Source organism: Littorina saxatilis, linkage group LG1 (genome assembly GCF_037325665.1).
Source record: "Littorina saxatilis isolate snail1 linkage group LG1, US_GU_Lsax_2.0, whole genome shotgun sequence".
Classification (NCBI taxonomy): Eukaryota; Metazoa; Mollusca; class Gastropoda; order Littorinimorpha; family Littorinidae; genus Littorina; species Littorina saxatilis.
The window spans coordinates 96,773,047-96,798,702 of NC_090245.1; the positions used below are offsets into that span (position 1 = coordinate 96,773,047).

At 41.7% G+C, this 25,656-nt stretch overlaps 1 protein-coding gene across 1 annotated transcript in view; it reads right to left on the reverse strand.

The window, feature by feature from the left end:
* The window catches only part of LOC138946703 (retinal dehydrogenase 2-like), a 33,355-nt gene extending 11,437 nt beyond the window's left edge, over positions 1-21,918 (reverse strand). Inside the window, exons 1-10 of the mRNA XM_070318116.1 lie at positions 21,800-21,918; positions 19,789-19,880; positions 15,144-15,248; positions 12,119-12,259; positions 9,422-9,548; positions 8,098-8,159; positions 7,620-7,748; positions 4,274-4,387; positions 3,817-3,919; positions 2,184-2,368 (exon numbers count right to left, since the gene is read on the reverse strand). Of these exons, the coding sequence (XP_070174217.1) occupies positions 2,184-2,368; positions 3,817-3,919; positions 4,274-4,387; positions 7,620-7,748; positions 8,098-8,159; positions 9,422-9,548; positions 12,119-12,259; positions 15,144-15,248; positions 19,789-19,836 (1,014 nt within the window). The 5' untranslated portion in view covers positions 19,837-19,880; positions 21,800-21,918. The remainder of the gene's footprint in view (positions 1-2,183; positions 2,369-3,816; positions 3,920-4,273; positions 4,388-7,619; positions 7,749-8,097; positions 8,160-9,421; positions 9,549-12,118; positions 12,260-15,143; positions 15,249-19,788; positions 19,881-21,799) is intronic.
* Positions 21,919-25,656: the final 3,738 nt, after the last annotated feature.

Here is a 25,656-nt window from a genome sequence, read left to right on the forward strand (position 1 = left end):
AACATTTTACACAGATTGAGAGTCATAGTTATCCGAGACCGTGCTAGGTGTTGAGGTGACCAACGACTGTCGAGACCTGTGTCAATGTTATTTTCTTAAAAAATACACCTAACATTTATGTGTCGATCCCTTTTAGTTCGAATTCCTTTTATTTGTTACAACTGAACACACACAAACATTGACTTGGCCAGCTGCCTAAATATGAGTTTTATTAACATGGCTCAAAGAAGGGAAATCTAATGTTGAATCAATACATTATAATTTATTTGTGATTTCACAAGGTAGGTACGTAAATATCACGGCTCATCATTTGTTAAAAGCAAAAGGGCTTGCAAGGTATTTGTTCATTCCAATAAAATAACACTTTTTAGTTGGTTCAGATGAAGAAATCATTGTCAGTTACAGTTATAGGGGAAAACTTTTGGAAAGATAGACACAATTTTCTTTCCTGTCTCCAGAGTTGCCAACTGAGACGGATTTCCCGTATCGGATACGGATTTTTCGTGATTTTGGAGTGATACGGCGTATCACGGGGATTGATACGAAAAAACTTCATTGATACGGGAAATTTCAAAAATGACATTTGTAAAAAAAAAAAGGGGGAGAAATATTCCGATTGGACGAAAGCGTGAGATCGGTTTCCGATCACGGTTCCATTCATGTTTTGCTGTTCTTGAATGAGCTTCAATATCCCCCCGGCCTCCGAGTCCATGTCCGATGCTGATATCTTCGCGGCACTTGGTGCAAAACGCGAAATGTATGCCGCGTCTTGTCGATTCGGAGATGAAGTCATACTCTTGTTTGTAACTCTTTTCAAATTTTACAAGAACTTTCGGGCGCTGGACCGTTGTTTTCTTCATTTTGTGGTCGTCTGCTGCTGCTTCTCATCCACATTTGACTGAAGCGCATGCGCTAGCCACAAATCTCGCCTATTCTCGTTTAGTTTCGATTTTGATCACAGCGTTTGTGTGACGAAGCCTCGCACTAAACGAGATTTCAGAAGTGAAACTACGCCGAGTACAGGCGCTTGAAAATACACTCCAGTCATTATATAACTATACTCGAAAAATGTTTAATCGGGAAACTTTTGCACTATTCGGGAAAATCCGGGACTGGACATAAAATCAGGAATGTGAAGAATGGATTTTGCCTGTGTTCATTATAGTTTATAGATAAATCATGAAATGATAATAAGAAAGCATATTCAATACACATCACTTTTTCATACAATTCAAATCAATACTGATTTTAGTTCATTATCAGAACAGAAGCACTGAAATCAGTATTGATTGGCATTTTATGATGAAATTGATTGATCTTTATACCATGCACCTCACTACCATAAACACAACTTTCAAATTCTGCCTTACGCGGTAATACCGCGGTGCCGCGCGCTATGTACAGTTTTTTGGCCTGATGATACAGTTTTTTGGTAATGTGATACAGGAAAACACTGATAGGGGTTGACATGTATGTGTCTCTGTCTAAACCGTAGGCTCAGATGGCAAAGTTATTTTCATGATGTTTTCCAGAGAAGGGAGATAATCAGTTTGTTTGGGTATTTTTCTTATTTTTTTCCTCATTTTTTTAATTTATTTTCTTTCACTTGAAAAGTTTAGAAATTTTGAGGCGCGTTTATTCAAACGACCAAACCAACCAAATAAAACAATCTGGGACAGGATTTCTTGCCTGATGATGGCTGTTAGATGAAAACTACAATCTGACGTTCATGATCACAGACAATTTGTTTGTTTGTTTGCTTAACGCCCAGCCGACCACGAAGGGCCATATCAGGGCGGTGCTGCTTTGACATATAACGTGCGCCACACACAAGACAGAAGTCGCAGCACAGGCTTCATGTCTCACCCAGTCACATTATTCTGACACCGGACCAACCAGTCCTAGCACTAACCCCATAATGCCAGACGCCAGGCGGAGCAGCCACTAGATTGCCAATTTTAAAGTCTTAGGTATGACCCGGCCGGGGTTCGAACCCACGACCTCCCGATCACGGGGCGGACGCCTTACCACAAGGCCAACCGTGCCGGTCTGATCACAGACAAATATCACACCAAAAGCAATGATCACAGACATCACATCAAAAGTAAAGAGGGTCGAGCAACTTTTGATCACTGCAACCAACCACATTCACACTATATATTTTTTACTTGTGAAGTCAATACCTGCGGGCCATTGATGGTGTTGGGGTCAAAGGGGTCGCCCACTGTACGCTTGGCGGCAAGGGCTGCCGACTTCTTCACAAACTCATCGTAGATTTTCTCGTGCACGAAGGTTCGAGTCCCGGCCACACAGCACTGCCCCATGTTGGTCATGCAGGCCTCCTGCGCTTGCTCCACCGCCGAGTCAACTGTGCAAAGAGAGAATCATCTCCGTTATCATTCTTTATGTGATGCTGAATGAAATGCTGTGGTTACAATTACAATAACAACACTTTTTTGTCGATTAAAATGGGTGCAAGAAAACGGAAACTGCATGTGAACTAAGGTAGGAAAATGAATGAGATTACAAACGGTGTGGTACAGTGTAACCCCCCCTTTAACACTATTGTGACTAGCACTGCCACGGCGTTTACGTCCTGCCTGCCCAAGCTTGCCACCAAGAAACTTCCCAAAAATCAGTAACTGTAAAGAAATCTGTCTAGCAAGCTTGAATTAAGTCCAATCACCACCAAATTTTGTGTACTAATTCAAAAATGGATGCCCAGTTCAGTCGTGCTATTTATAAGTTTGTCACGCGATTTGTTTTAGCAAAGGGGGGTGAAAGGGGGGTGAAAGGGGGATAATTTGTGTTTTTTAACGTTTTTTTGTGTGTGTTTTATTTTCTACTGCTTTTTTTAAAAGTTATTTTTTAACAGAAAGTATTATAAATAATGTTATAACCAAACAAGGTGTAAAACCTATGAATTAGCTGAAATATTGTTAACATTCTACACAGAAATAAGGAGACAGTACACAGAAAAAAACAAGCAAATCACGCATTCACTCACAGCATCCTGACTCAAATGAAACAAAACTGACTGTAGATCTAACACTCACCAAATGATGTCTAGGTAATCCATATTGAATATAAGTCACATTTTCACAACAAAGTACCAACTGTACACCTATGAACAATTCCAAAAGGATTTGAAGGCTCCAGCCATCCATTGTTATCAGTGCTGCCACGCCCCCATAGCTCCTGCACGATTCCGAGATACATGTTCGTCTAGCAGTATCACCGCCAACCACGTGTAGTTTGCCGACTCGTACTAGCAACAACGGGACTGTTTCTTCCTCACTTTCACTGCTTGTATCGCTTTCGTGAGGCGAAAACGATACGTCCGAATCATGCTCTACGGGATCCTCTAGGTCCAACATCCGGAGAATCTCCTCCCGAGACAAGGCTCGCCTTTGATTCATTTTTTCCCCTCAAAAACGCACACAAATCAGGCGGATTTGCAAATGGCAGAAGGGGACGCCAAGTGTATCAAGGGAAACAACTCAATTTATTTGCAAGCTTCAAAAACCGGGAAGCAATCACGAGTCGTGTACCCTCTATGGCTGGTACTGAAAAATGCGCTTCCCGTCCATGGGCGTGTCAGCGCTGGTACTGATTTATCAGTGTCCCGTCGCGAAAGTGTTAAGACCCCCCCCCCGATTTAAGATTTCCCAATTTTTAAGACCTTGATTTTTCAGATCTTCTGTTCATAACGTCTGTAAATTTACCTTGATTTTAAGAATCCCTCCTTTTTAAGACCCGATTTTATCACATTTTTGAAGGTCTTAAAATGGGGGTTCCACTGTATCGTGAACTCACTGTCAACGTCATCCAGGAAGATGGCGGGACTTTTGCCTCCCAGCTCCAGCGTAGTTCTCTTCAGGTTGCTCTCCCCTGCTGCCTGCATGATGATCTGGCCGATCTGTACACACACACGAGCACGCATGAATGCACATGCACACATACACATACTTTCAATATTTAAAAAAAAAGAGTATTCCTGGTATCACACAGCAAGCCATATGTTATTCTCTATACTTGCACCCCTCTGCTTACAAAATCCTCAAGCACACACACACACACATGTGACACACACATACTTTCAATATTTAAAAAACCCTGTGTGTATTCCTGGTAACACACAGCAAGCTGTGTAGTATTCTCTTCATGCACCCCTCAGCTTACAAAATCATCAAGCGTATTACACACACACTCACACACACACAAACCCACACTTACACCTCGTCGCACACAAGTTGACTGACCACACACTGACCTCTGTGGAGCCGGTGAAGGCCACCTTGTTGATGTCCTTGTGACCGGTCAGCGCTGCTCCCGCTGTGGGCCCGTAGCCAGGCAACACGGCCACCACACCATCTGGGAAGCCAACCTGCAATCAACATTCATTAACTACACTGGGTCCGTAGCCAGGCAACACGGCCACCACACCGGCTGGGAAGCCAACCTGCAATCAACATTCATTAACTACACTGGGTCCGTAGCCAGTCAACACGGCCACCACACCGGCTGGGAAGCCAACCTGCAATCAACATTCATTAACTACACTGGGTCCGTAGCCAGTCAACACGGCCACCACACCGGCTGGGAAGTCAACCTGCAATCAACATTCATTAACTACACTGTGTTCGTAGCCAGGCAACACGGCCACAACACTGGCTGGGAAGTCAACCTGCAATCAACATTCATTAACTACACTGGGTCCGTAGCCAGGCAACACGGCCACCACACCGGCTGGGAAGCCAACCTGCAATCAACATTCATTAATTACACTGTGTTCGTAGCCAGGCAACACGGCCACCACACCATCTGGGAAGCCAACCTGCAATCAACATTCATTAACTACACTGGGTCCGTAGCCAGGCAACACGGCCACCACACTGGCTGGGAAGCCAACCTGCAATCAACCGCTGATCTCAACATTCATTAACTACAGCCGGCACTATACTGACTTGTCTCATTTAGCGGATAGTGTCAGCATTCGTCCATGAACTATATTACATAACTGACTTCTCTTATTTATTTTGTATGTTCATTACAGTGTCAATGCCGTCATTACTGTCTTCTCTCATTTAGCTAACTGTTTGGGGTTGGTAGTATTAAACAATAAAGTCCTCTTGATTGAAGGAAGCAGTCTTGGGTTGGTAGTAAGAAGATAGTCATTTGGTTGAAGCAAACAGTCTGGGGTAGGCAGTAAGAAGATAAAGTCATTTGGTTGAAGCCTGTAGGGGCGACCACCCCCAACCAGGCGCGTTCACAGGTGGCGGATAGTGTGATGGCCTTCAGATATGGAGGTTAGCTGCGAAATAAGCCAGGCTTGCCAGGACGAATAAGCAGTCGCGGACCAACTGGCGGTGCTTCCAACAGGAGGGGGCGGGGTAACAGGTGGCACTGTTACACCCAAGAAATACCCCAGGTGTCCAATGACGGGAGCATCATGCGAACAAGAGCCGCATTTTAAGTTCTAGCCCTGGGGAAGGTCACCTCAGATAAACAAACCAGCCAGCTATGGCCAAATAGCCGGGTAGACTGGACTCGACAGCCCTGTAAAGCCACCAGTCTAGGAGAAGGATCACTCCGATATAAAAACACGCTGAAGCCGGATGAGCTGGGCCATGTATGGCGCATAACGACAGCTCAACGCATCAACGCTCATATGACAGACGACACATTTGGTTGAAGCACAGTCTGGGGTAGGCAGTAAGAAGATAACGTCATTTGGTTGATATGGGGTTTGGTATTTGGTATATCTTATTGTCCTTGGGGAATTCCTTCAAGAAAATAAAGTCATTTTGGTTGATATGGGGTTTGGTATTTGGTATACAGTCGAACCCACTTAAAACGAACACGCTATAGTTACGAATTTTGACTTATAACGTATTAGTTTTAAGTTCCCAACTGAATACCTCTTTCTTCATGCTTAAAAAAAATGCTTAAAACGAATTCTTTATAACGAATTTATGCTTATAACGAGCACTTTTTGGATTCCCAAGCATGCATAATGTCTGTAATTTACTCACGCTTATGACGAAATCTTTAAACTCGTCCCGAGATCGACATATCATGGGAATTTGAGAAGTTTGAATACATGTGTCAAAGTCTTCCCTTGCGTCGACTGCTTGAACCATTGCTCAACCGATCACTGAATAAAGTTAAACTGATTACACTGTACTCACAAAACAATTTCAAATTTAGAATCAAAGTGATTGATAGCTCAGACACTGAACATGAATGACTGACTGACGTTTATTTCCTTCGCGAATACCAAAAACGAAACATCAATGTTTTGAACGAAAGCCATTGCCAAAAAATATAGATGCCAGAGTGGTTTCCCTTGGACAAGGGAAACCACACTCTCAACGTTTGCGTTCGCCGGTTCGCGATAGTTTATCAGTCAGTCCAAGGTTTGCTACCCGTCGCCAAGGTAAGTGATTCCGGACAAATGATAGGAACACCGCGAATGTGGACAGTGTCAGTGTGTGCGTGTGTGTGACCAAAAACATAACAACTGGATGAAACATCTATTCTGTGTGCTCACTCTCACTCAAACTCAACAATGATCACTGAACATGAGACAAACATGAACATGTAACTGAATATGTCACTTTATTGTCTAAACGTGAAGCAGCATGAAAGTTGCGAAAGAAACAAATTGAAACACCATAAAATGTACAAGACTTATAAAAAAAATATAAAAAATAAAAAAAATCAATTTTCTTAATACGAATTTTGGTTAAGACGAACTTTTTTTCCGATCCCCAGTGATTTGTCTTAAGCGAGTTCGACTGTATCTTATTGTCCTTGGGGAATTCCTTCAAGAAAATAAAGTCATTTTGGTTGATATGGGGTTTGGTATTTGGTACATCTTATTGTCCTTGGGGAATTCCTTCAAGAAAATTGTGCAGCGACAGAATCGCACCACCCCTGCTTTTCCCCCTGCATGTTTGTATTCATGCTTTTCCCCCTGCATGTTTGTATTCATGCTTTTCCCCCTGCATGTTTGTATTCATGCTTTTCCCCCTGCATGTTTGTATTCATGCTTTTCCCCCTGCATGTTTGTATTCATGTTTTTCCCCCTGCATGTTTGTATTCATGTTTTTCAACCCTGCATGTTTGTATTCATGTTTTTCAACCCTGCATGTTTGTATTCATGTTTTTCAACCCTGCATGTTTTTCCCCCTGCATGTTTGTATTCATGTTTTTCAACCCTGCATGTTTGTATTCATGTTTTTCAACCCTGCATGTTTTTCCCCCTGCATGTTTGTATTCATGTTTTTCCCTCTGCATGTTTGTATTCATGTTTTTCAACCCTGCATGTTTGTATTCATGCTTTTCCCCCTGCATGTTTGTATTCATGCTTTTCCCCCTGCATGTTTGTATTCATGCTTTTCAAGGCCTGAGACTTACGCTGTGACTTTGGGATCTTTATCGTCCGAATGCGTGCACATGGGGGTGTTTGGACACCAAGGAGAGTCTGCACAAAGTTGGCTTTCGGAAATAAATCCCTCACCGAACATGCACGCCGATAGCGACAACTGGTTTCAAAACAAGCACAGCTACCGACTTGAGCTACTTTCCCGTCCATTCTATACATATCAACCCACCTCCTTGACGAGAGAAGCGAGGAAGATGGCGGAGAGCGGTGTCTGCTCGGCGGGCTTGATGATCACCACGTTGCCTGCCGCCAGCGCCGGGGCGAACTTCCACACAAACATGACTGCTGGGTAGTTCCACTGAACCAACGACAAGAAACCCATTCATGACAGCTGTCAAAACTTCACAGATATGCATGTTAAAAAGGGAGGCTTGACGATGGTGAGAAAAAAGTGTAATGCATTTTGACATGCTAGTTTAACCCTGCTTTAAAAAAAAGGGGGAAACATACTTAATTAACCACATACTAAGATTTAAAAAGACACAGAAAACTCAACAACAAAAATTGTGTTCACAACACACACACATACACAAAAGAGAAATTTAAAAGAAAGTTTATGTTTCAGCCAATTACACGCATACAAACACAGACAAATACACACAGAGAAGAGAAAATTCAAAAGCAATGTAGTGTTTGAGCATACTCACAGGAATGATCTGAGCACAGATGCCGACGGGTTCATGGCGAGTGTAGCACACATAGTCCCCGTCTGACAAACACACAATGTACAATGTCAACAATTCATTTCAACACCGATACAATGACACATTGGTAAAAAAAAAAGAGTTATTGTGACCCTCCACCACGGAATGAGTCGCTTCTCACCACGTGCAGTTCTAGGCTAGCCCTAACATACGTCCAGGAGGTGTCGGATGTTAATTTTGAGATTTCGCTACAAAGTTATTCTCCAGTCTATTTGCTACCCACATCTATCACCTGACAAGCTGAAAAGACCTTACAAGTTGCATAAAATGCTTTTGAAGCACCCTCCCCATGAGTTTTTGTGAGATTAGCGCCCCCCAAAAAAGCCACTTTCACTCCACAATCGCCCTGTAAAACTTCAAATGGATCGTCGATACACACATGAATGGAAAGGTCTTTGTTCCGACTTTCAAACTGTGTAATTGTCATTGGTTAGACCAAAAATCAGGCATGGGAATTGAAAAAAGTAAAAAAGGCTGAAAATGTGTAAGTAATGGCAAAGTCGACGGCGCGAAGCGCCTAGCCCTGCTAAGGGGGTTCAGGGGCATATGTCCCCCTGGATTTTTTTTTCTCCAAAGAACCTAATTGGTGCAATTTGGTGTCATCTAAACTCCAAGTTTGCCATTAAATTCAGTTTTTAGAACCATTTTTGCCTCCCCCATTTATTTTTTCGGCGGACACTTGCTTTTTCAGCGGAACAAAAAAAACATTCGGCGGAAATTTGCCTTTCGGCGGACAATTCCCATGCCTGAAAAATACTTGATCAATGAGCTGGTTGCTAAGGAAAAAGGTCTGGGTAAGGTCAAAACTGTTTGGGGTTGTTTTCCTCAGAACTGTTGTTTTGAGGGTTACCTTATTCACTCTCCCATCCTCTTCCCACTTATTGACCAGTGGGAAACCAGTGGGAATTCAATATGCGTGTTACTTGGCAGACTGCAGGTGAGAAGAACAAGATAACAGTCACAATGTACTCACCAGTACCAGATGAACAATAAAAACACAAGACTGGTTTCGACGATTGCCTTCGTCAGCTACAAATACAATACTAATACCATAGCTGCCAACTTTCTGAAGTCAAAATCCAGGAGCCAGGGGTTCCAGGGGGACCGTTTAGTCTTGAATATGAGCAGGGAGAAGTTGTACAATTCAGGAGATTCCCGGAAAATCCGGGAGGGTTGGCAGCTATGTAATACTATTGTTCGTGTTTCTGTTACTGGTAAGTACATTTTCATTGTTATCTTGTTGGTTTTGAGAATACGGAAAACTCACTGATGGGGATGGATTTGCCGTGGATCTTGTCCGACCAGCCAGCGTAGTAGCGCACCACTTGGATAGCGAAGAACATGTCGAACACGGCCGCCTTGAAGGGTTTGCCGTTATCCAGCACTTCCAGACTCTGCAACACGAAGGCTACAAGTCTCAGACTTTATTCAGACCGAACAATGGAAGGGTTTGCCGTTATCCAGCACTTCCAGACTCTGCAACACAAAGGCTACAAGTCTCAGACTTTATTCAGACCAGATGACCAAGTGGTCATTGTGAGACTGAGAACAGGCCATTGCAGACTCAAACATCACCTGTATACCAAATTCCACATTGGTGATTCTGCATCGTGCCCCTGTGGCACATCTCCAATGACAGTGGAACACTTCCTGCAGGACTGTCCAACACACCAAAACTTGCGAGCAGAGACCTGGCCTGCTGACACACCGATGAGGGACAAACTCTATGGACCCATGGAGAGCCTCCGGCGTACAGCAGCCTTCATCAGGGCCTCCGGAGTTGCTGTCTGAGCGAACGACGAAGAAGAAGAAGAAGAATTCAGACCGAACAATGGAAGGGTTTGCCGTTATCCAGCACTTCCAGACTCTGCAACACGAAGGCTACAAGTCTCAGACTTTATTCAGACCGAACAATGGAAGGGTTTGCCGTTATCCAGCACTTCCAGACTCTGCAACACGAAGGCTACAAGCCTCAGACTTTATTCAGACCGAACAATGGAAGGGTTTGCCGTTATCCAGCACTTCCAGACTCTGCAACACAAAGGCTACAAGTCTCAGACTTTTATTCAGACCGAACAATGGAAGGGTTTGCCGTTATCCAGCACTTCCAGACTCTGCAACACGAAGGCTACAAGTCTCAGACTTTATTCAGACCGAACAATGGAAGGGTTTGCCGTTATCCAGCACTTCCAGACTCTGCAACACGAAGGCTACAAGTCTCAGACTTTATTCAGACCGAACAATGGAACCCCCTTTAAGACTCCCTCCTTTTCAAGATTTTTTCTCTCGGAGTTTCTGTTCATAACCTCTGTAAAATTTCCCCCATTTAAATACTCCCCCCAATGTAATACTCCCTCCTTTTTAAGACCTTGTTTTCTAAGACTTTCTGTTCCTAACCTCTGTAAAATTACCCCCATTTTAAGACTCCCTCCTTTCCAATTTTCTCAGATTTGTTGAGATCTAAAAGGGGGGTTCCACTGTAGCACATGGGAAATTTTAATTATGTTGTGTACATGTAACATAAAACTTCATGTCAAAGTTGAAAGAACAAAAAATGCATGTGACAACAAAGAATGTTCTATGAAGCAGTATACATGCAGTATGCTGTCCAAATGTATTGTTTGATTCAAACCTCATACACTGGAACGACCTCCACAACTCTGTCCAAATTCTTTCTTTCTTTATTTGGTGTTTAACGTCGTTTTCAACCACAAAGGGTTATATCGCGACGGGAAAAGGGGGAAGATGGGATAGAGCCACTTGTCAATTTTTTCTTGTTCACAAAAGCACTAATCAAAAATTTGCTCCAGGGGCTAGCTTGCAACGTAGTACCTTACTGGGAGAATGCAAGTTTCCAGTACAAAGGACTTAACATTTCTTACACACTGCTTGACTAAAATCTTTACAAAAATTGACTATATTCTATACAAGAAACACTTAACAAGGGTAAAAGGAGAAACAAAATCCGTTAGTCGCCTCTTACGACATGCTGGGGAGCATCGGGTAAATTCTTCCCCCTAACCCGTGGGGGGTCATTCAAACCTCATACACCGGAACCCTCTGTTAAGACCTCCACAACTCTGAGAAAATCAGGTTTTAAAAAGAAGGGACCATCATAAAATGAAGTTTAAATTCAAATGTACTTAAATTTACAGAGGTTACAAACAGAAAGTCTTAAATTAGAGGGTCTTCACAGGGAGGTTCCACTATATCAAACTTCATGCCGGCCCACCAACATTACGCTGGTCTCCTGTAAGTATCGAGATTCGATCATGATAACAAGAGACAAGAGATTATGCCTGCGTGTCTTTTTGTTTTTCAAGCCCTAAGACTTTTTTGTGCCCTGGTGTTATCATTATATGAAGTCTTATATCGCGCGCGTATCTCCAGACTCGGACTCAAGGCGCAGGGATCTATTTATGCCGTGTGAGATGGAATTTTTTACACAATACATCACGCATTCACATCGACCAGTAGATCGCAGCCATTTCGGCGCATATCCTACTTTTCACGGCCTATTATTCCAAGTCACACGGGTATTTTGGTGGACATTTTTTATTTATGCCTATACAATTTTGCCAGGAAAGACCCTTTTGTCAATCGTGGGATCTTTAACGTGCACACCCCAATGTAGTGTACACGAAGGGACCTCAGTTTTTCGTCTCATCCGAAAGACTAGCACTTGAACCCACCACCTAGGTTAGGAAAGGGGGGAGAAAATTGCTAACGCCCTGACCCAGGGTCGAACTTGCAACCTCTCGCTTCCGAGCGCAAGTGCGTTACCACTCGGCCACCCAGTGCACCCAGGGTTGTTAGAACACTGAAAGAGTCTGCACAAACTTAAAATAAACCTCTTGCCAAACGTTGGATTTTGAACCCACACTGATTGCGACGAAGTAGTTATAAAGGCAGCGCCCTACCCACTGAGCTATGCATTAGACCCCCAGAACTGACAGCAACCTACCGCAAGTTCAGCGATGTTCTGCTCCATGAGGTCAGCAAATTTGTTGAGCAGCACTCCACGACGGCTGGCGTCCATGCGTCTCCATGGCGATCCCAGTTTAAAGGCCTCCTTCGCCGCGGCAACCGCTTTCTCCACATCAGCCTATCATCATTCAAACAGGCATCCATAGAATCACCCAGACTTCTTATCTTGGACTATTCAACCAATTACTTCTCAAAAGGTGGCCCATCTTAGCAAAATGTTAGCCAGTCAAAAACAGAAGTAAAATACCCAAGCAGCCTAAGAATGATCAACTAAAGGTTTTGTGTATTCTAGTCCCCCCCCCCCCCCCCCCCCCCCCCCCCTCATTTCAAATGCGCACGTTTGTGTGTCAGGGATGTTGTTACAAATTCACACCAATAGGACAAATGTCCTGAGCTCTTCAGCATCAATAGGACATTTGACCGCTTTTAGAAATTTCAATAGGACATTGTAATTTTGTGAAAATCACTGTCCATGGAAGCTAGGCTCCAAAATCATGTGCACACACACACACACATGCTTCAACACACACACATACATTTAGTATTTACACCGAACATTTTTGCATTCATTCTTTTATTCATTTAGTTTCAAATAGGACACACACAAAAAGAAACAAACAACTAAAAAGCAACAAAAACGTTCAGCACCCTTTTTTTGATTGTCTCACAAACTGCAAGATTTGACTAGAAAATGAAATACTGAGAGAAAAAAAGTCCGTTGTAACACAGATTCGACAAAACAGTATGGTATCTTTGATGTCAAGGTCTTACCAACCAAACAGGGTCGGCCATGAGTAGTTAAAAGACCGTTTCTGCGAATTTCCTGCTGTGCCGACACTATGTCCTGTACAAATGACAACACTTCTCTTTTCGTAGTTGTGTCAGTTTCAGCGGCGACACTGTCATTGGCACTGTCATTTTCAAGAATGACGCTCGGCGTGTTTTCACCTGTTTTTGACCCAAACGTAGCACAGGATGCCGTTGAAAGACAATTACAAAGGTGTTCAGCTTTTGTCGATCTTTGGGGGTCCTAAGTTTTATTTCAGTGTCATAATTGAATGCGCTTCTTCAAAATGTCTCGAACTGAAACCAAAAGCAGACATAAGACTTGTAATCAGTTGGAGTAATGTCTCCCGTACTCCTAACTTTAGTGTGCTGCAGAAGGGTGTTCCCAAACGGCTTATGTGACAAACGGTTCGGAATTCCCGAAAAAGCAAGATCCACACTGCACAACTTCAGTGCACCTGTACGCGAGAGTGCTCAGTCGCGTTTTTAAAATGTGTGTATCTTGAAGGGAAAATATCGCGCTGTCCGAAGGAATGGAGTTCTTATCGCACAATGACAGCGCTCAGTTCAAAACGATAGGACATCTGACCACCATGCGGCTATGTGACTCGGACATTTGAGCCTTTTAATCGGTCTATGTCCGATGTCTGACGCCTAACGACATCCCTGGTGTGTGTGTGTGTGTGTGTGAGTGTGTGATGGGGAGGGGGGAGGGATTACTTCAGCCAAGCACTTTCAATCTATGCCGAATGACTGTGTATGCAGCCTAGAAAGAAAGAAAGAACAATCTTAAGGCTTTCCCACTCCAGCACATCAACAAACAGAAGCTATATACCTCTGCCGATCCATACAGACCTTTGTAACGTAACATCACTGCTCTGTCAGCCAAACCATGACGTACTCATTACCATTTAGATGGAAGGGGATATCCTAGGCTGAACTGTTGGCAACCCAATCTACCCATTAACATTTAGATGGCAAGAGTTGAAAAACATCTTGTCTGTGTGTGTGGGCGACTCGTGGTGAATGCTTTGTGATGACATTTTCGTGACAACCAAACATCCCCCCCCCTCCCCCCCACCCCGCTTAATAATTTAAGTAAAAATAAAACTGTTCTGAATTTTATGCTTTTCACTACAATATGACACATGTACATCAAATCAAGTGAATTATGATGGGAACCCTTACCGAAATCTAGTATACCACAAATGTGACCCTCCACCACGAAATGAGTCGCATGTCACCTCGCGCGGTTCTGCGCTAGGCTTAATGTAAGTCCGGGGAGTGTCTGGTAACAGTGTGAGGGTCACCTTAGTCACAGGCTTGTAACTCAAACAGTTTTCGTTCTTTTCTAAAACGGTTTTTTTCCACTGGATAGAGCATAAAAAACTCTTTAGAAAAATTTAAAAATATGAAAATCATGCAAAGGTGACATGCGACTCATTCCGTGGTGGAGGGTCACAAATGTGCTAAGACAAAATGGTTGAATGACTGTGGGACTCCATGTGTGTACCACTATAGTGTATGTTGTGAGTGCCGGTGTGTGTTGTGATGTGTGTTGTGTTTACCAGCGTGTGTTATGTGTGCGTGTATCAGTGTGTGTAATGTGTGTGTACCACTAGTGTGTGTTGTGAGTGCCAGTGTGTGTTGTGATGTGTGTTGTGTTTACCAGCGTGTGTTATGTGTGCGTGTATCAGTGTGTGTAATGTGTGTATATCACTAGTGTGTGTTGTGAGTGCCGGTGTGTGTTGTGCTGTGTGTACCAGTGTTTGTTGTGTTTACCAGCATGTGTTATGTGTGTGTGTATCAGTGTGTGTACCACTAGTGTGTGTTGTGAGTGCCGGTGTGTGTTGTGCTGTGTGTACCAGTGTGTGTTGTGTACCAGCGTGTGTTGTGTGTGCGTGTATTAGTGTGTGTAATGTGTGTGTGTACACATACCAGTGTGTGTGACTATGTGTGCATCAGCCAGCATACATATATATGTCTGAACCACTTTGTGAGTGTGTGAATGCATAGGATGTATTATTGGCAAGGAATTGTTGTTAGGTTGTTGTTGCTCATGTATTTACACATTTTGTTGCTCTTGAGCCGTTCCCTTTTTGTCCGCGTTGTGGAATGTTAATGTCCTCTGTTATGACACACAGTGTACAGCAAACAAACTTTGCACACCTTTTAACGAGTTAATTAAAAACAGAAATGTCCCTATATATTCTCACCTTATCAGCTTCCTGCAACTGAACAATGGGTTTCCCCGTGGCAGGGTTGATGGTGGGGAAAGTCTTCCCGCTCTCAGCATTCACAAACTCATTGTTGATGAACAGCTGAAATAATAAAGAACAAGTCGCGTAAGGTGAAATTACTACATTTAGTCAAGCTGTGGAACTCACAGAATGAAACTGAACGCGCTGCATTTTTTCAGCAAGACCGTATACTCGTAGCATCGTCAGTCCACCGCTCGTGGCAAAGGCAGTGAAATTGACAAGACTGAAGAGCGGGGTAGTAGTTGCGCTGTGCTGCATCGCACGCTTTTCTGTACCTCTCTTCGTTTTAACTTTCTGAGCGTGTTTTTAATCCATCCATATCATATCTATATGTTTTTGGAATCAGGAACCGACAAGGAATAAGATGAAATTGTTTTTAAATCGATTTCGGAAATTTTATTTTAATCATAATTTTTATATTTTTAATTTTCAGAGCTTGTTTTTAATCCAAATATAACATATTTATATGTTTTTAGAATCAGAAAATGATGAAGAATACGATAAACGTAATTTTGGATCGTTTTATAAAAAAATAATTTTAATTACAATTTTCAGATTTTTAATGACCAAAGTCATTAATTAATGTTTAAGCCTCCAAGCTGAAATGCAATACCAAAGTCCGGCCTTCGTCGAAGATTGCTTGGCCAAAATTTCAATCAATTTGATTAAAAAATTGAGGATGTGACAGTGCCACCTCAACTTTTACAAAAAGCCGGATATGACGTCATCAAAGACATTTATCGAAAAAATGACAAACAAGTCTGGGGATATCATATCCAAGAACTCTCATGTAAAGTTTCATGAAGATCGGTCCAGTAGTTTTCTTCTCGGAATCGCTCTACACACACACAGACACCACAACCCTCGTCTCGATTCCCCCTCTATGTTAAAACATTTAGTCAAAACTTGACTAAATCATAGTTAATGTAAAAAAGGAATGAAAATAAAATAATTGGGAACTATACAGCCGTTTAGGCTTGATTACCCTCAGTAAAAAATATCCTTTTATTTTTCACAAGCACTTCCCTTATTATTTCACAGCTGGAATAGTTTTCAGCTTTTAACAACTAACATTTCAGCCTGTAGCAGCTGTTTCTAATGTTCTGCCCATATTGTGTTCACATTACTATGTATGCTTTGTATGCTCGTTTAATTTGTGCTACATGTAGTTTGTTTTTGAATGAATTTGTAAAGCGCCTGGAGCAAATTAATGGGACTTAATGCGCTATAAAAAAGTTATTACTTATTATTGTAATTCAATCAAGTTTGCGTTTTAATGAAACAGATCCTGTGATTGGTCAGAATGCCCCAACTCATTAAAAATTACCGGTCATTAATAATTGTCGATAACCACTCGCTAAAAAATCGCATTGATACAGCCTCAACTAGTCTCGGTTAGCTTTGAGGGTCATTTTACAAGTAGGAAATATGAAGGCCAACGAAATACCGAGACCATAAGGTATGCGAAGTGATGACGTCGAATACGTGACGTAAGTTGATGCATGAATTCTTCCGGACTACGTCAGTCAATTCCAAAGATCGCTTTTGTGATGAAAAGAATTTGTTTTAGAGTTTGCTGTCCAGAAACCCGTCAAAAAGGAAGGGAAAATATGTGTGAAAGAAAACAAAACAGGAGCAGAGTGATACGATAGGAATACAGAGACATATTTCTTGGGACTTGACCCTTGCAGGTAGGTGGACTGAAAGTAGTGTGTGAACAGAACAGAACCAATTCTGTCTGTTTACAACCGCATGAAAGCAGGAAAGAGATCGTCGTCAGATTGAATTACAATATAACATTAACATGCTTCCATTTGAAACTTCTCGGTCTTCATCGTGGATTGACGCCCTCCCAAAGTCTAATTGAGAAGCCCTCCGTCGCTTCGCTCTGTTGGGCTTCAATTAGCTTTTGTCGGGCGTCCATCCCCGATGAGGACCGAGAAGTTTCAAATGGAAGCATGTTAATGTGTAATTATTATTATTATTACGAAAAGGAGAATCAATCAGCTTATGATATCTATCTGTTTGAAACCGTTTCAACCACAGTATATACTGTAGCTGAAAGTATGAGCAGCAAAAATATTGTATGAAATTAACATGGCTAAATTCTCTTTCCAAAATAATTATTCAAACATTGTGATGAGCCATGAAAATAATGTTCTGGAAAATATACATGCACTGAAAAATTAAGCCTAAAACTGCCACTGGTATTAGACCAACTCCTGAAATAACTCTTGCTTTAATTGAGGCATAAGACCATCCCTCCACTTGGTCACATACCAAAAATGAACAGCCTGGCTGCTCTCTGAGCACAGTGATATTTTGTTAAAGATTCAATTTCGTAAAAGGCACTGGTCTGTCTTTTTAGGATATTAATTCATCAACAAATTCCACTTCACCACAGCAAGGGTGTTGATTTCTGGTATGTGACCAAGTGGATGAATGGTGACGTATCCCATGTAAAAAGCCTGATGAGATCTGAGACGGTGAGGCGAACGGATAGAGATGTTTTTACGAACTGTTTACACGAGGACAGGTTGTGTGTGTTTGCTTCTGGGTTATTCTCCAGAGCTGTGTACCATATTGTGACAGGCATTTTCAGTCCTTTAAATGATTATAGCGTATATTAAATGGCACCTAGAATGTTTTCTCTTTATTTTTTGTAAGTAATACTCCAGTTAGATAATGACACAGACATGCAACAAAAAACATAGCATATATTTTTGTTTATAAAAAATAAAATAAATTAGTGTTCAAATCCAGCCATGTCACAACTTTTGGTTTCCATGTTACAAAGTTGACGTACATCGTAACATGTACTTGTAATTACTGAACGTAGACGAACAAAATGTGCAGGTATTTCTAAATTTCTTTATCTGCAGGCCAAGGATATGAAACCAGTTCTTATAAATGAAATCAATTTGTATGGTTAAAATGTTTCACTTAAGTAAAGAAATGTCAACTTTGTCAAATGGTTTCCACTGGTACACTGCTCTGGAGAATAACCCTTCTCGTCATGACAAGCAGGATCACCTTATAAGTCTGTTTTTCTACTCCAGCCACCATTTGTGAGACATTGCAACTTTTTTTCAAGTCAGATACTGAGATAGTCATATTACATTACATTACAGTGGAACCCCCTTTTTAAGACTCCCCAATTTCAGACTAAACCTTCCTTTTAAGACCATGTCTTTCTGCATTTTTTGTTCATTAGGCCTAAAAAAAAAATAGGTGTGGTTACGGTAACCCGACCTACCCTATTTTTAGGGGCTGACCCTATAGTATAACTTTTTATTACATTTGTCAAAACAAACAAAAACCACACACAAGAAAACGAGTGCAGAAAATGCAATGAAAGCGAAAGCGCCCGAGTCGCACACTTATTTCCCTGTCAAGTAGGTTTAATTTGTACACATTAGAAAAAAAATTTAAAAAAAAAAAAAAAGTGATTGCCTACCTTCCTACCCTATTTTTTTGTGGCTATGTTACCGTAACCACACCTATTATTTTTTTGGCCTTAACCCTGTAAATTGACTCCCATTTTAAGACTATTCCCTCCTTTTCAAGACCTGAATTTCTCAGATTGTTGGGGTATTCCACAGTACCATTTGCCAGACAACTTCATTTCAAGTCAGATAGTCATATTACATCACATTACAGTACTACATGCCCTAGAGGACAGTTGAGCTATAAGATGTCACATATCTCATGATAAAGTGGGTCAGGGGGTCACAGATTACCTCCCCTGCTCAAGACCTTGCATTCACTGTCAGCCTTATCTGTTGTTCAGTCAATTTCTTTGTCAACTTTTTCTGCTGATAACATTATTCTGTTTCTTTTTGTATAAATCATTGTTTAAGTTATAACTCTCTGATTGCCATGCACTCTGCAGGGGCGGACGAGGGGGGGGTTTCTGGGGTTTCCGGAAACCCCCCCCCAGCCAAAAAATAAAAATATTTTTGTGTGTTTTTTTGGGTTGAGTTTCAATTTGTTGGGTATTAATCAGTGACAAAATCTGCTGCCTGGAACTAGTAATGATCATCCTCAGAATGCACCAGCTTGCACCATTTTGCATCCTTTTTTTCAAAATTTTCCGGGGGGGCATGCCCCCGGACCCCCCTAGCAAGCTAGGCGCTTCGCGCCGTCGGCTCGGCGCTTCGCGCCGTCGGCTCGGCGCTTCGCGCCTTCACACCCATATCTTCACAATATACTTTTGGAAACCCCCCCCATAAAATGAACTGATCCGCCCCTGCTCTGTGTGCATGAGAGAGATAAAGGGGAGAGAGAGAGAGAGATAAAGAGACACTGGAAATCAAGTTCTTTATTTTACGAGGGTAGTAGATTAAGCAGTGATCTACTTTTTTACATCTACTGATCTAGCCCTTACCCTAAAGAGGGACTAACTAAAGACAAACAAAACACTTCTACATTTTAACAGATAACTGAAGAGAGAGAGAGAGAGAGAGAGAGAGAGAGAGAGAGAGAGAGAGAGAGAGAGAGAGAGAGAGAGAGAGAGAGAGAGAGAGAGACAATTACACTCTCTCACACACCTACACATAAACAGCATTAGTTAAATCTCTATAAGCAACACTAAACTCACCTGAGTGTATTTCACCTGTACATCACGGATTGGTTCTGGGAAACTCATGATGATCTGATAGCACAAGCCACAGGTATATCACCACACACTCACTGAAATCGACACAAATGAGAACTTGTTCAAACTCCAGTCATTATATTGCAAATCATCACCATAACTCTGCAAAACTAGCGAAAACCCACAATGCACTTTACAAAATTGTTCAGGCAACAGCTGATGTCCACACAGATGGTTGCCAAAAGTTTATATATTCAATCGAAATGCTTGTTATGAGCCAAACATTAGTGGTTGTACAAACACCGGCAATGGCATTTTATGTACACTAGAGTTATCACCCAAGGACTGCAACAGTAGAATGAAAAATAAAAATACGTTATTGATACAATTATGAATGGCCCGGTGACAAAAGCTGACAAGCAATTAGATTGTCAGCTTCATTTGCCAATTTTAATCTATTACTCTTACGCTGTGTATAATTATTTAATATATATATAAGAAAAGCCAACGGTATAAATTTTTCCACAAAATATTAGCATTGAAGAAAAAGAGGCTGAAAAACAAATGACAATTTTGTAATCACAAAATGCAAACCTAGTCTAACACATGTGGCCTACTTTCTGCTCATTTCACAATGACTCAACAGTTAGGATATCGTAGACTGATAACAACAGTACTTTATCAACTTCGCTTATCTCACTAAGCTTCAACTGTACTGCCTTCAGACTTGCACTATCATGGCCAGCTAGATTACTCCTTCATACCTCAATTCGTTCTTCACTCTTTACTGGTAATTTGCAAGTACGCACTTACTTACATTGGTAAAAAACAAAAACTGTCACTGATAATAAATCAAATTTTTTATGAGAAAGTGAGTCCATTTTCTCTCGCAATCTCATGCGCACACACACACATGTACTGACACACATGCGGCACACACGCCCTGAGTAGTCACAGGACAAATGATTCATTAATCACATGCATGCAGTTTTTGTCAAGGTTCCCCACACATCTCACATTCTCTTATGCAAAAAAAGTAACCGTTGCACACAAAGTGAACCTTGAGTTGAAGACAAGAGCAATCACAATATGCCGAATGAAACAGTCAACAGAAAAACACAGAACAGAAAACTACACTGTAAATTCATAAGGCATTTCTCACTACTGAGCGGCAAAAGTGCACAATGACAAAAAGCATAACTTTAAATGGACTGTAAAATCAAGTGCATGTACCATTGACAGCCTGTTATATAGGTCCATTATCAATAGTACACTGTCAAAATCTGAATGATTGCTTTAACAGCAGGATTCTAATTTCAGAGGGCATTCACATTGATAACATTTGCAGAAAGAATTCTCTCTTTATCAGAAAATGTCACAGTCCCATGGATTTTTTAACACAAATTACTTGTTAGCAAATTAAGTCTTTCCCATAAAATAATTAACATGGAGAGGGTTGTATCTTGAAGTATAGAACTGGGAAAAAAGGAAAAGTAAGCAGTAGATCAGTTTTCTGACAAACTCAGGCATCACCTCATAAGCCCCCCCTCCCAAAAACAATCTGATCAACTATTAACACTCTTGTTCAGTATTCGGACCGAGTTGTAAGTCATGTTATGTAGACAGTCACAGTGTATCCTCGTTTAGGTTATAATACGAAATTTAACTCCCAAACTAATCTCCCCCGAAGTTTAGTTATCACGACCATGCATAAGCTTATTGCAGCTGTTGCTTTTGTGTTACCACAGGCGGAAGGTATCGTTCACTGGACCACTACTTTCACACAAGTCTTTCTATAGTAGTGGTCCAGTGAACGATACCTTTCGCCTGTGGTGTTACCAAACGAAATGACAAGCGTTGCAGACGTGCTTTCTGTCGTCTGCTTTCTGTCGTACGGAGTTGACACTAAACCAGCGTTAAGACGTTTGAAGAAAAGGGTAACGGCCGATCATGCACATGTAACTTTGCAAAAACATAAGATTCCAAATACAAACGGACGAACAAAACTACCAACCTTCTTGCAGACGACGAAGCAGACGACTCGAAGGAATGAGACACGTAAGTTGCTGCCGTGCTCAAGACAAGGGCTGTAGTGGTCAAGGTCGTAACCTTTCGATTATTTTTAGACATCACGTGGAGACAAGCGCAGTGTGTAAGCGCACGGTCTCGGTACAAATGTTTGCCAACTTGGGGATGAAACTTCACACTAACTAGTTTTTCCCCCTGGGTTTCCGTTCAATTATACACTATGCAGAGGTGTTGAATTATTTCAATTGTGAAAGAAAATGTGTATTACACATCCCAGAACGAAGTTTAAATCTGCTTGATTAGCCGCACGATCTCGTGCGAAGACAAAAATCAGCTCTCATTGGTACAGCCCGTAGTTATCTTAGGTGCACGTGTCCTTAATTTAACAAGTGCATGCAGGGTTACGTGTTCTGAGCTTTTTGTAGGCAGTTGCGATAATTTTAGTACCCCATGTCACTAAAAGCCGAAATAGGTTCTGTATATATTGCAGCCCTGAAAGTCCAAACAAATGGTGCGTAGGCCTACTAACCTAGGCTTTGGCTAGTGACTCCTGAAAATGTAGCCTACCAGCCAGAGACCAAACTTTACTAGCCAAACCAACAACTTTTGTCAGCAACTGACCGTGGCTTTACTCGCCACTTTCAGGGCATTCTGATCATCATCGCTCCACGGCTATCGCCAGTTATCTCTCTGACCGGACGCTAAAGTCCTACGCGAATCTATCAAAACAAGAATACAGAGTTATCTCCCATATGTTGTTCGCGAGCAGTGTTCGCGAGACGAAAATGATTGCAGATTGGCCGACTTCGACAGTGATCTCCGTTCTGTTCTTCACAGTTATGATAAAGACATCGTTCTAAGGTCAAAACAAGTCGAAATTTTGGGACTGCTGCCGGAAGGAGACCGTAATATATGGTTGCATCACCGTGTCAGAAAAACTTACGTCTGCTCCAGCGAGCGCCGAAACCAAACGGTTGATTATCACGTGACACTTTTGCCATAGAGTTGTTTGCACAGCCGCGAAAAATAGCTCGCTTGAAACTGTCTTACATATCAATTCCTTTATAATTTAAAAATTACACAACACCATGAAAAATCATTATCGACGATCGCGAATCTGCTTATATCCATAACACATTACGAAAAGATCTAAATATGTAAAAAATCGATTTCCTCGCCAGACAAGGAAAACCAAGGCATCCTGTCAGGGATAGGATGAGCCGAACTCAATCAGTTGACCTGAGGTCAGGATGACTTTCGGGGCCGCTGTATTGGCAATTTTAAGGTGGCAAACGCAGAACGGCCCTTTATATGATTCTCTATCAAATACGTGCACTTTTTCTACGGTTCAGGGCCTTCTCTGCATGTGAAGTTTGGACTTCTTGGCCCTTCCAAGTTTTGTTGTTGTTCCAATCGTATGTCACAGCCCCCCTATCATAGTCATGGGAAGACTCGTTTCACTTTGTCATGATAATTCAAGCATTTGTGAGTTTGTGAGTTACTGCCTATTTCACCTTAAATGTGTCTCAGATTAGGTGCCAGTTTTCACTCCCATTAGCCTGCCCAGCAACAGCCAACAAGCGGCGCTGCTCAGTTCGGAACAAATCTCAACATATCAGTTATACATAATAGCCCAGACCCGGCTTCACTGTGAGAAGGGGCTCGATCAGTCGCTCGAGCGCGCGCGTCGCGCGTGTCAGTGTGTGTGTGTGTGAGAGAGAGAGAGCGAGAGAGAACTCAGAACTCTCAGAATTCAGAACGGTTTATTGTACTAAGGCCACAGACCCATATATACAAAACCCGCACCCCTGCACTAAGGGGAATGGGGGAAGAACAAAAACAGAAACAATACAAAAACACAACAACGACAACAACCACGAAATACGTAAAAAAAACATTACTGCTACTTGAACTCCGAAACATTAAACATCAATCAATCAATCAATATGAGGCTTATATCGCGCGTATTCCGTGGGTACAGTTCTAAGCGCAGGGATTTATTTTTTAATTTTTTATGCAATTTATATCGCGCACATATTCAAGGCGCAGGGATTTATTTATGCCGTGTGAGATGGAATTTGTTTACACAATACATCACGCATTCACATCGCCAGCAGATCGCAGCCATTTCGGCGCATATCCTACTTTTCACGGCCTATTATTCCAAGTCACACGGGTATTTTGGTGGACATTTTTATCTATGCCTATACAATTTTGCCAGGAAAAACCCTTTTGTCAATCGTGGGATCTTTAACGTGCACACCCCAATGTAGTGTACACGAAGGGACCTCGGTTTTTCGTCTCATCCGAAAGACTAGCACTTGAACCCACCACCTAGGTTAGGAAAGGGGGGAGAAAATTGCTAACGCCCTGACCCAGGATCGAACTCGCAACCTCTCGCTTCCGAGCGCAAGTGCGTTACCACTCGGCCACCCAAACATCAACGTATTCATTTACAATATACCTATGAAATTTTTTTGTCTTCGTCTGATTGCATAATATATAAATTTTGCAAGGGATCTACACCGTATGGAGTCTCTACATCTTAATATTGAAGAAAGTGGCATATTTCCAAAAGTATTAAGAAATCTCATTCTCAAATCAGAATAAAATGGACAGTGTAATAAAAAGTGGTGTTCAATCTCTTCCACATTTCCACAGTAAGAGCAATTACGAGCTGCAACACAATCGCTGTACCTTTTCAAATTTCCATTAATTGGAAGAACACCTAATCTAAACTGGGCTAGCGAAACTCGAAAGCAATAAATGTTAACATTTGAAAAATACAACTCAACTGACAAACTGTCTTTAAATGTACAATACAGACTGTAACGATCTTTTAGACAAATTGTTTCTGCCCACTCAATAATCTTACTTTGAATACGTGCAAAAACATGTTTATGTTTCCAACACCCTGTTGGAGCCAGACGAAATAAAAACCTGTTTTGGACAACATCAATCGAATATCAGATGCCCAACACTTTTTTCCGTTTTTGTCCAAAGTTAAAAGCATCTTGTATGCCTGTTTTGGAAGTCGTGTTCCATCCATTGCAAGTAAACGGAACCAATATCGCAAACATCGTACATAGGCATTAATATACAAAGGATATCTTCCCAATTCACCACAGACCATCTTGTTAGGCGTACGAGTTGGAACTCCCAAAAATCGTTTACAGGCCAACATGTGAACTTTTTCAATACTATCCAATTTAGTTAATCCCCATACTTTGGAGAAATACAATTATACAGATTGGACTTTGGTATCAAAAATTCGAAAATATATCTCTCTTGTAATCTCTTTTAACCTAAGAAAAACTTTTACAACATAAAATGTACATTTTTTCGCTTTTACTGTCAAATGATGAGTTCCTCGTTTCAGACTTAATTTAAAACCAAGGTAACAATATTCGTTTACAATTTCTAAATCGTGGCAACCATAATTCCACTTTTCTTTTTCTGCCAAAAATCCTCCCTTCCCGGGGCTAAACACCATAACTTTTGTTTTCTCTGTATTAACTTCCATTAAACTTACACAACAGTCTCTCAAACAGTCCAACTGATGTTGTAATCCAATAGGAGTGGAGGAAAACAGAACAATGTCATCTGCAAAAAGCAATATAAATAATTCCATCAAACCTGGCAACAACTGTATTCCATGTTTTCCCACAGAGGTTATATGTACAGCAAGTTGATTTTTTGTTTGTTTGTTTGCTTAACGCCCATATAACGTGCGCCACACACAAGACAGAAGTCGCAGCACAGGCTTCGTGTCTCACCCAGTCACATTATTCTGACACCGGACCAACCAGTCCTAGCACTAACCCCATAATGCCAGACGCCAGG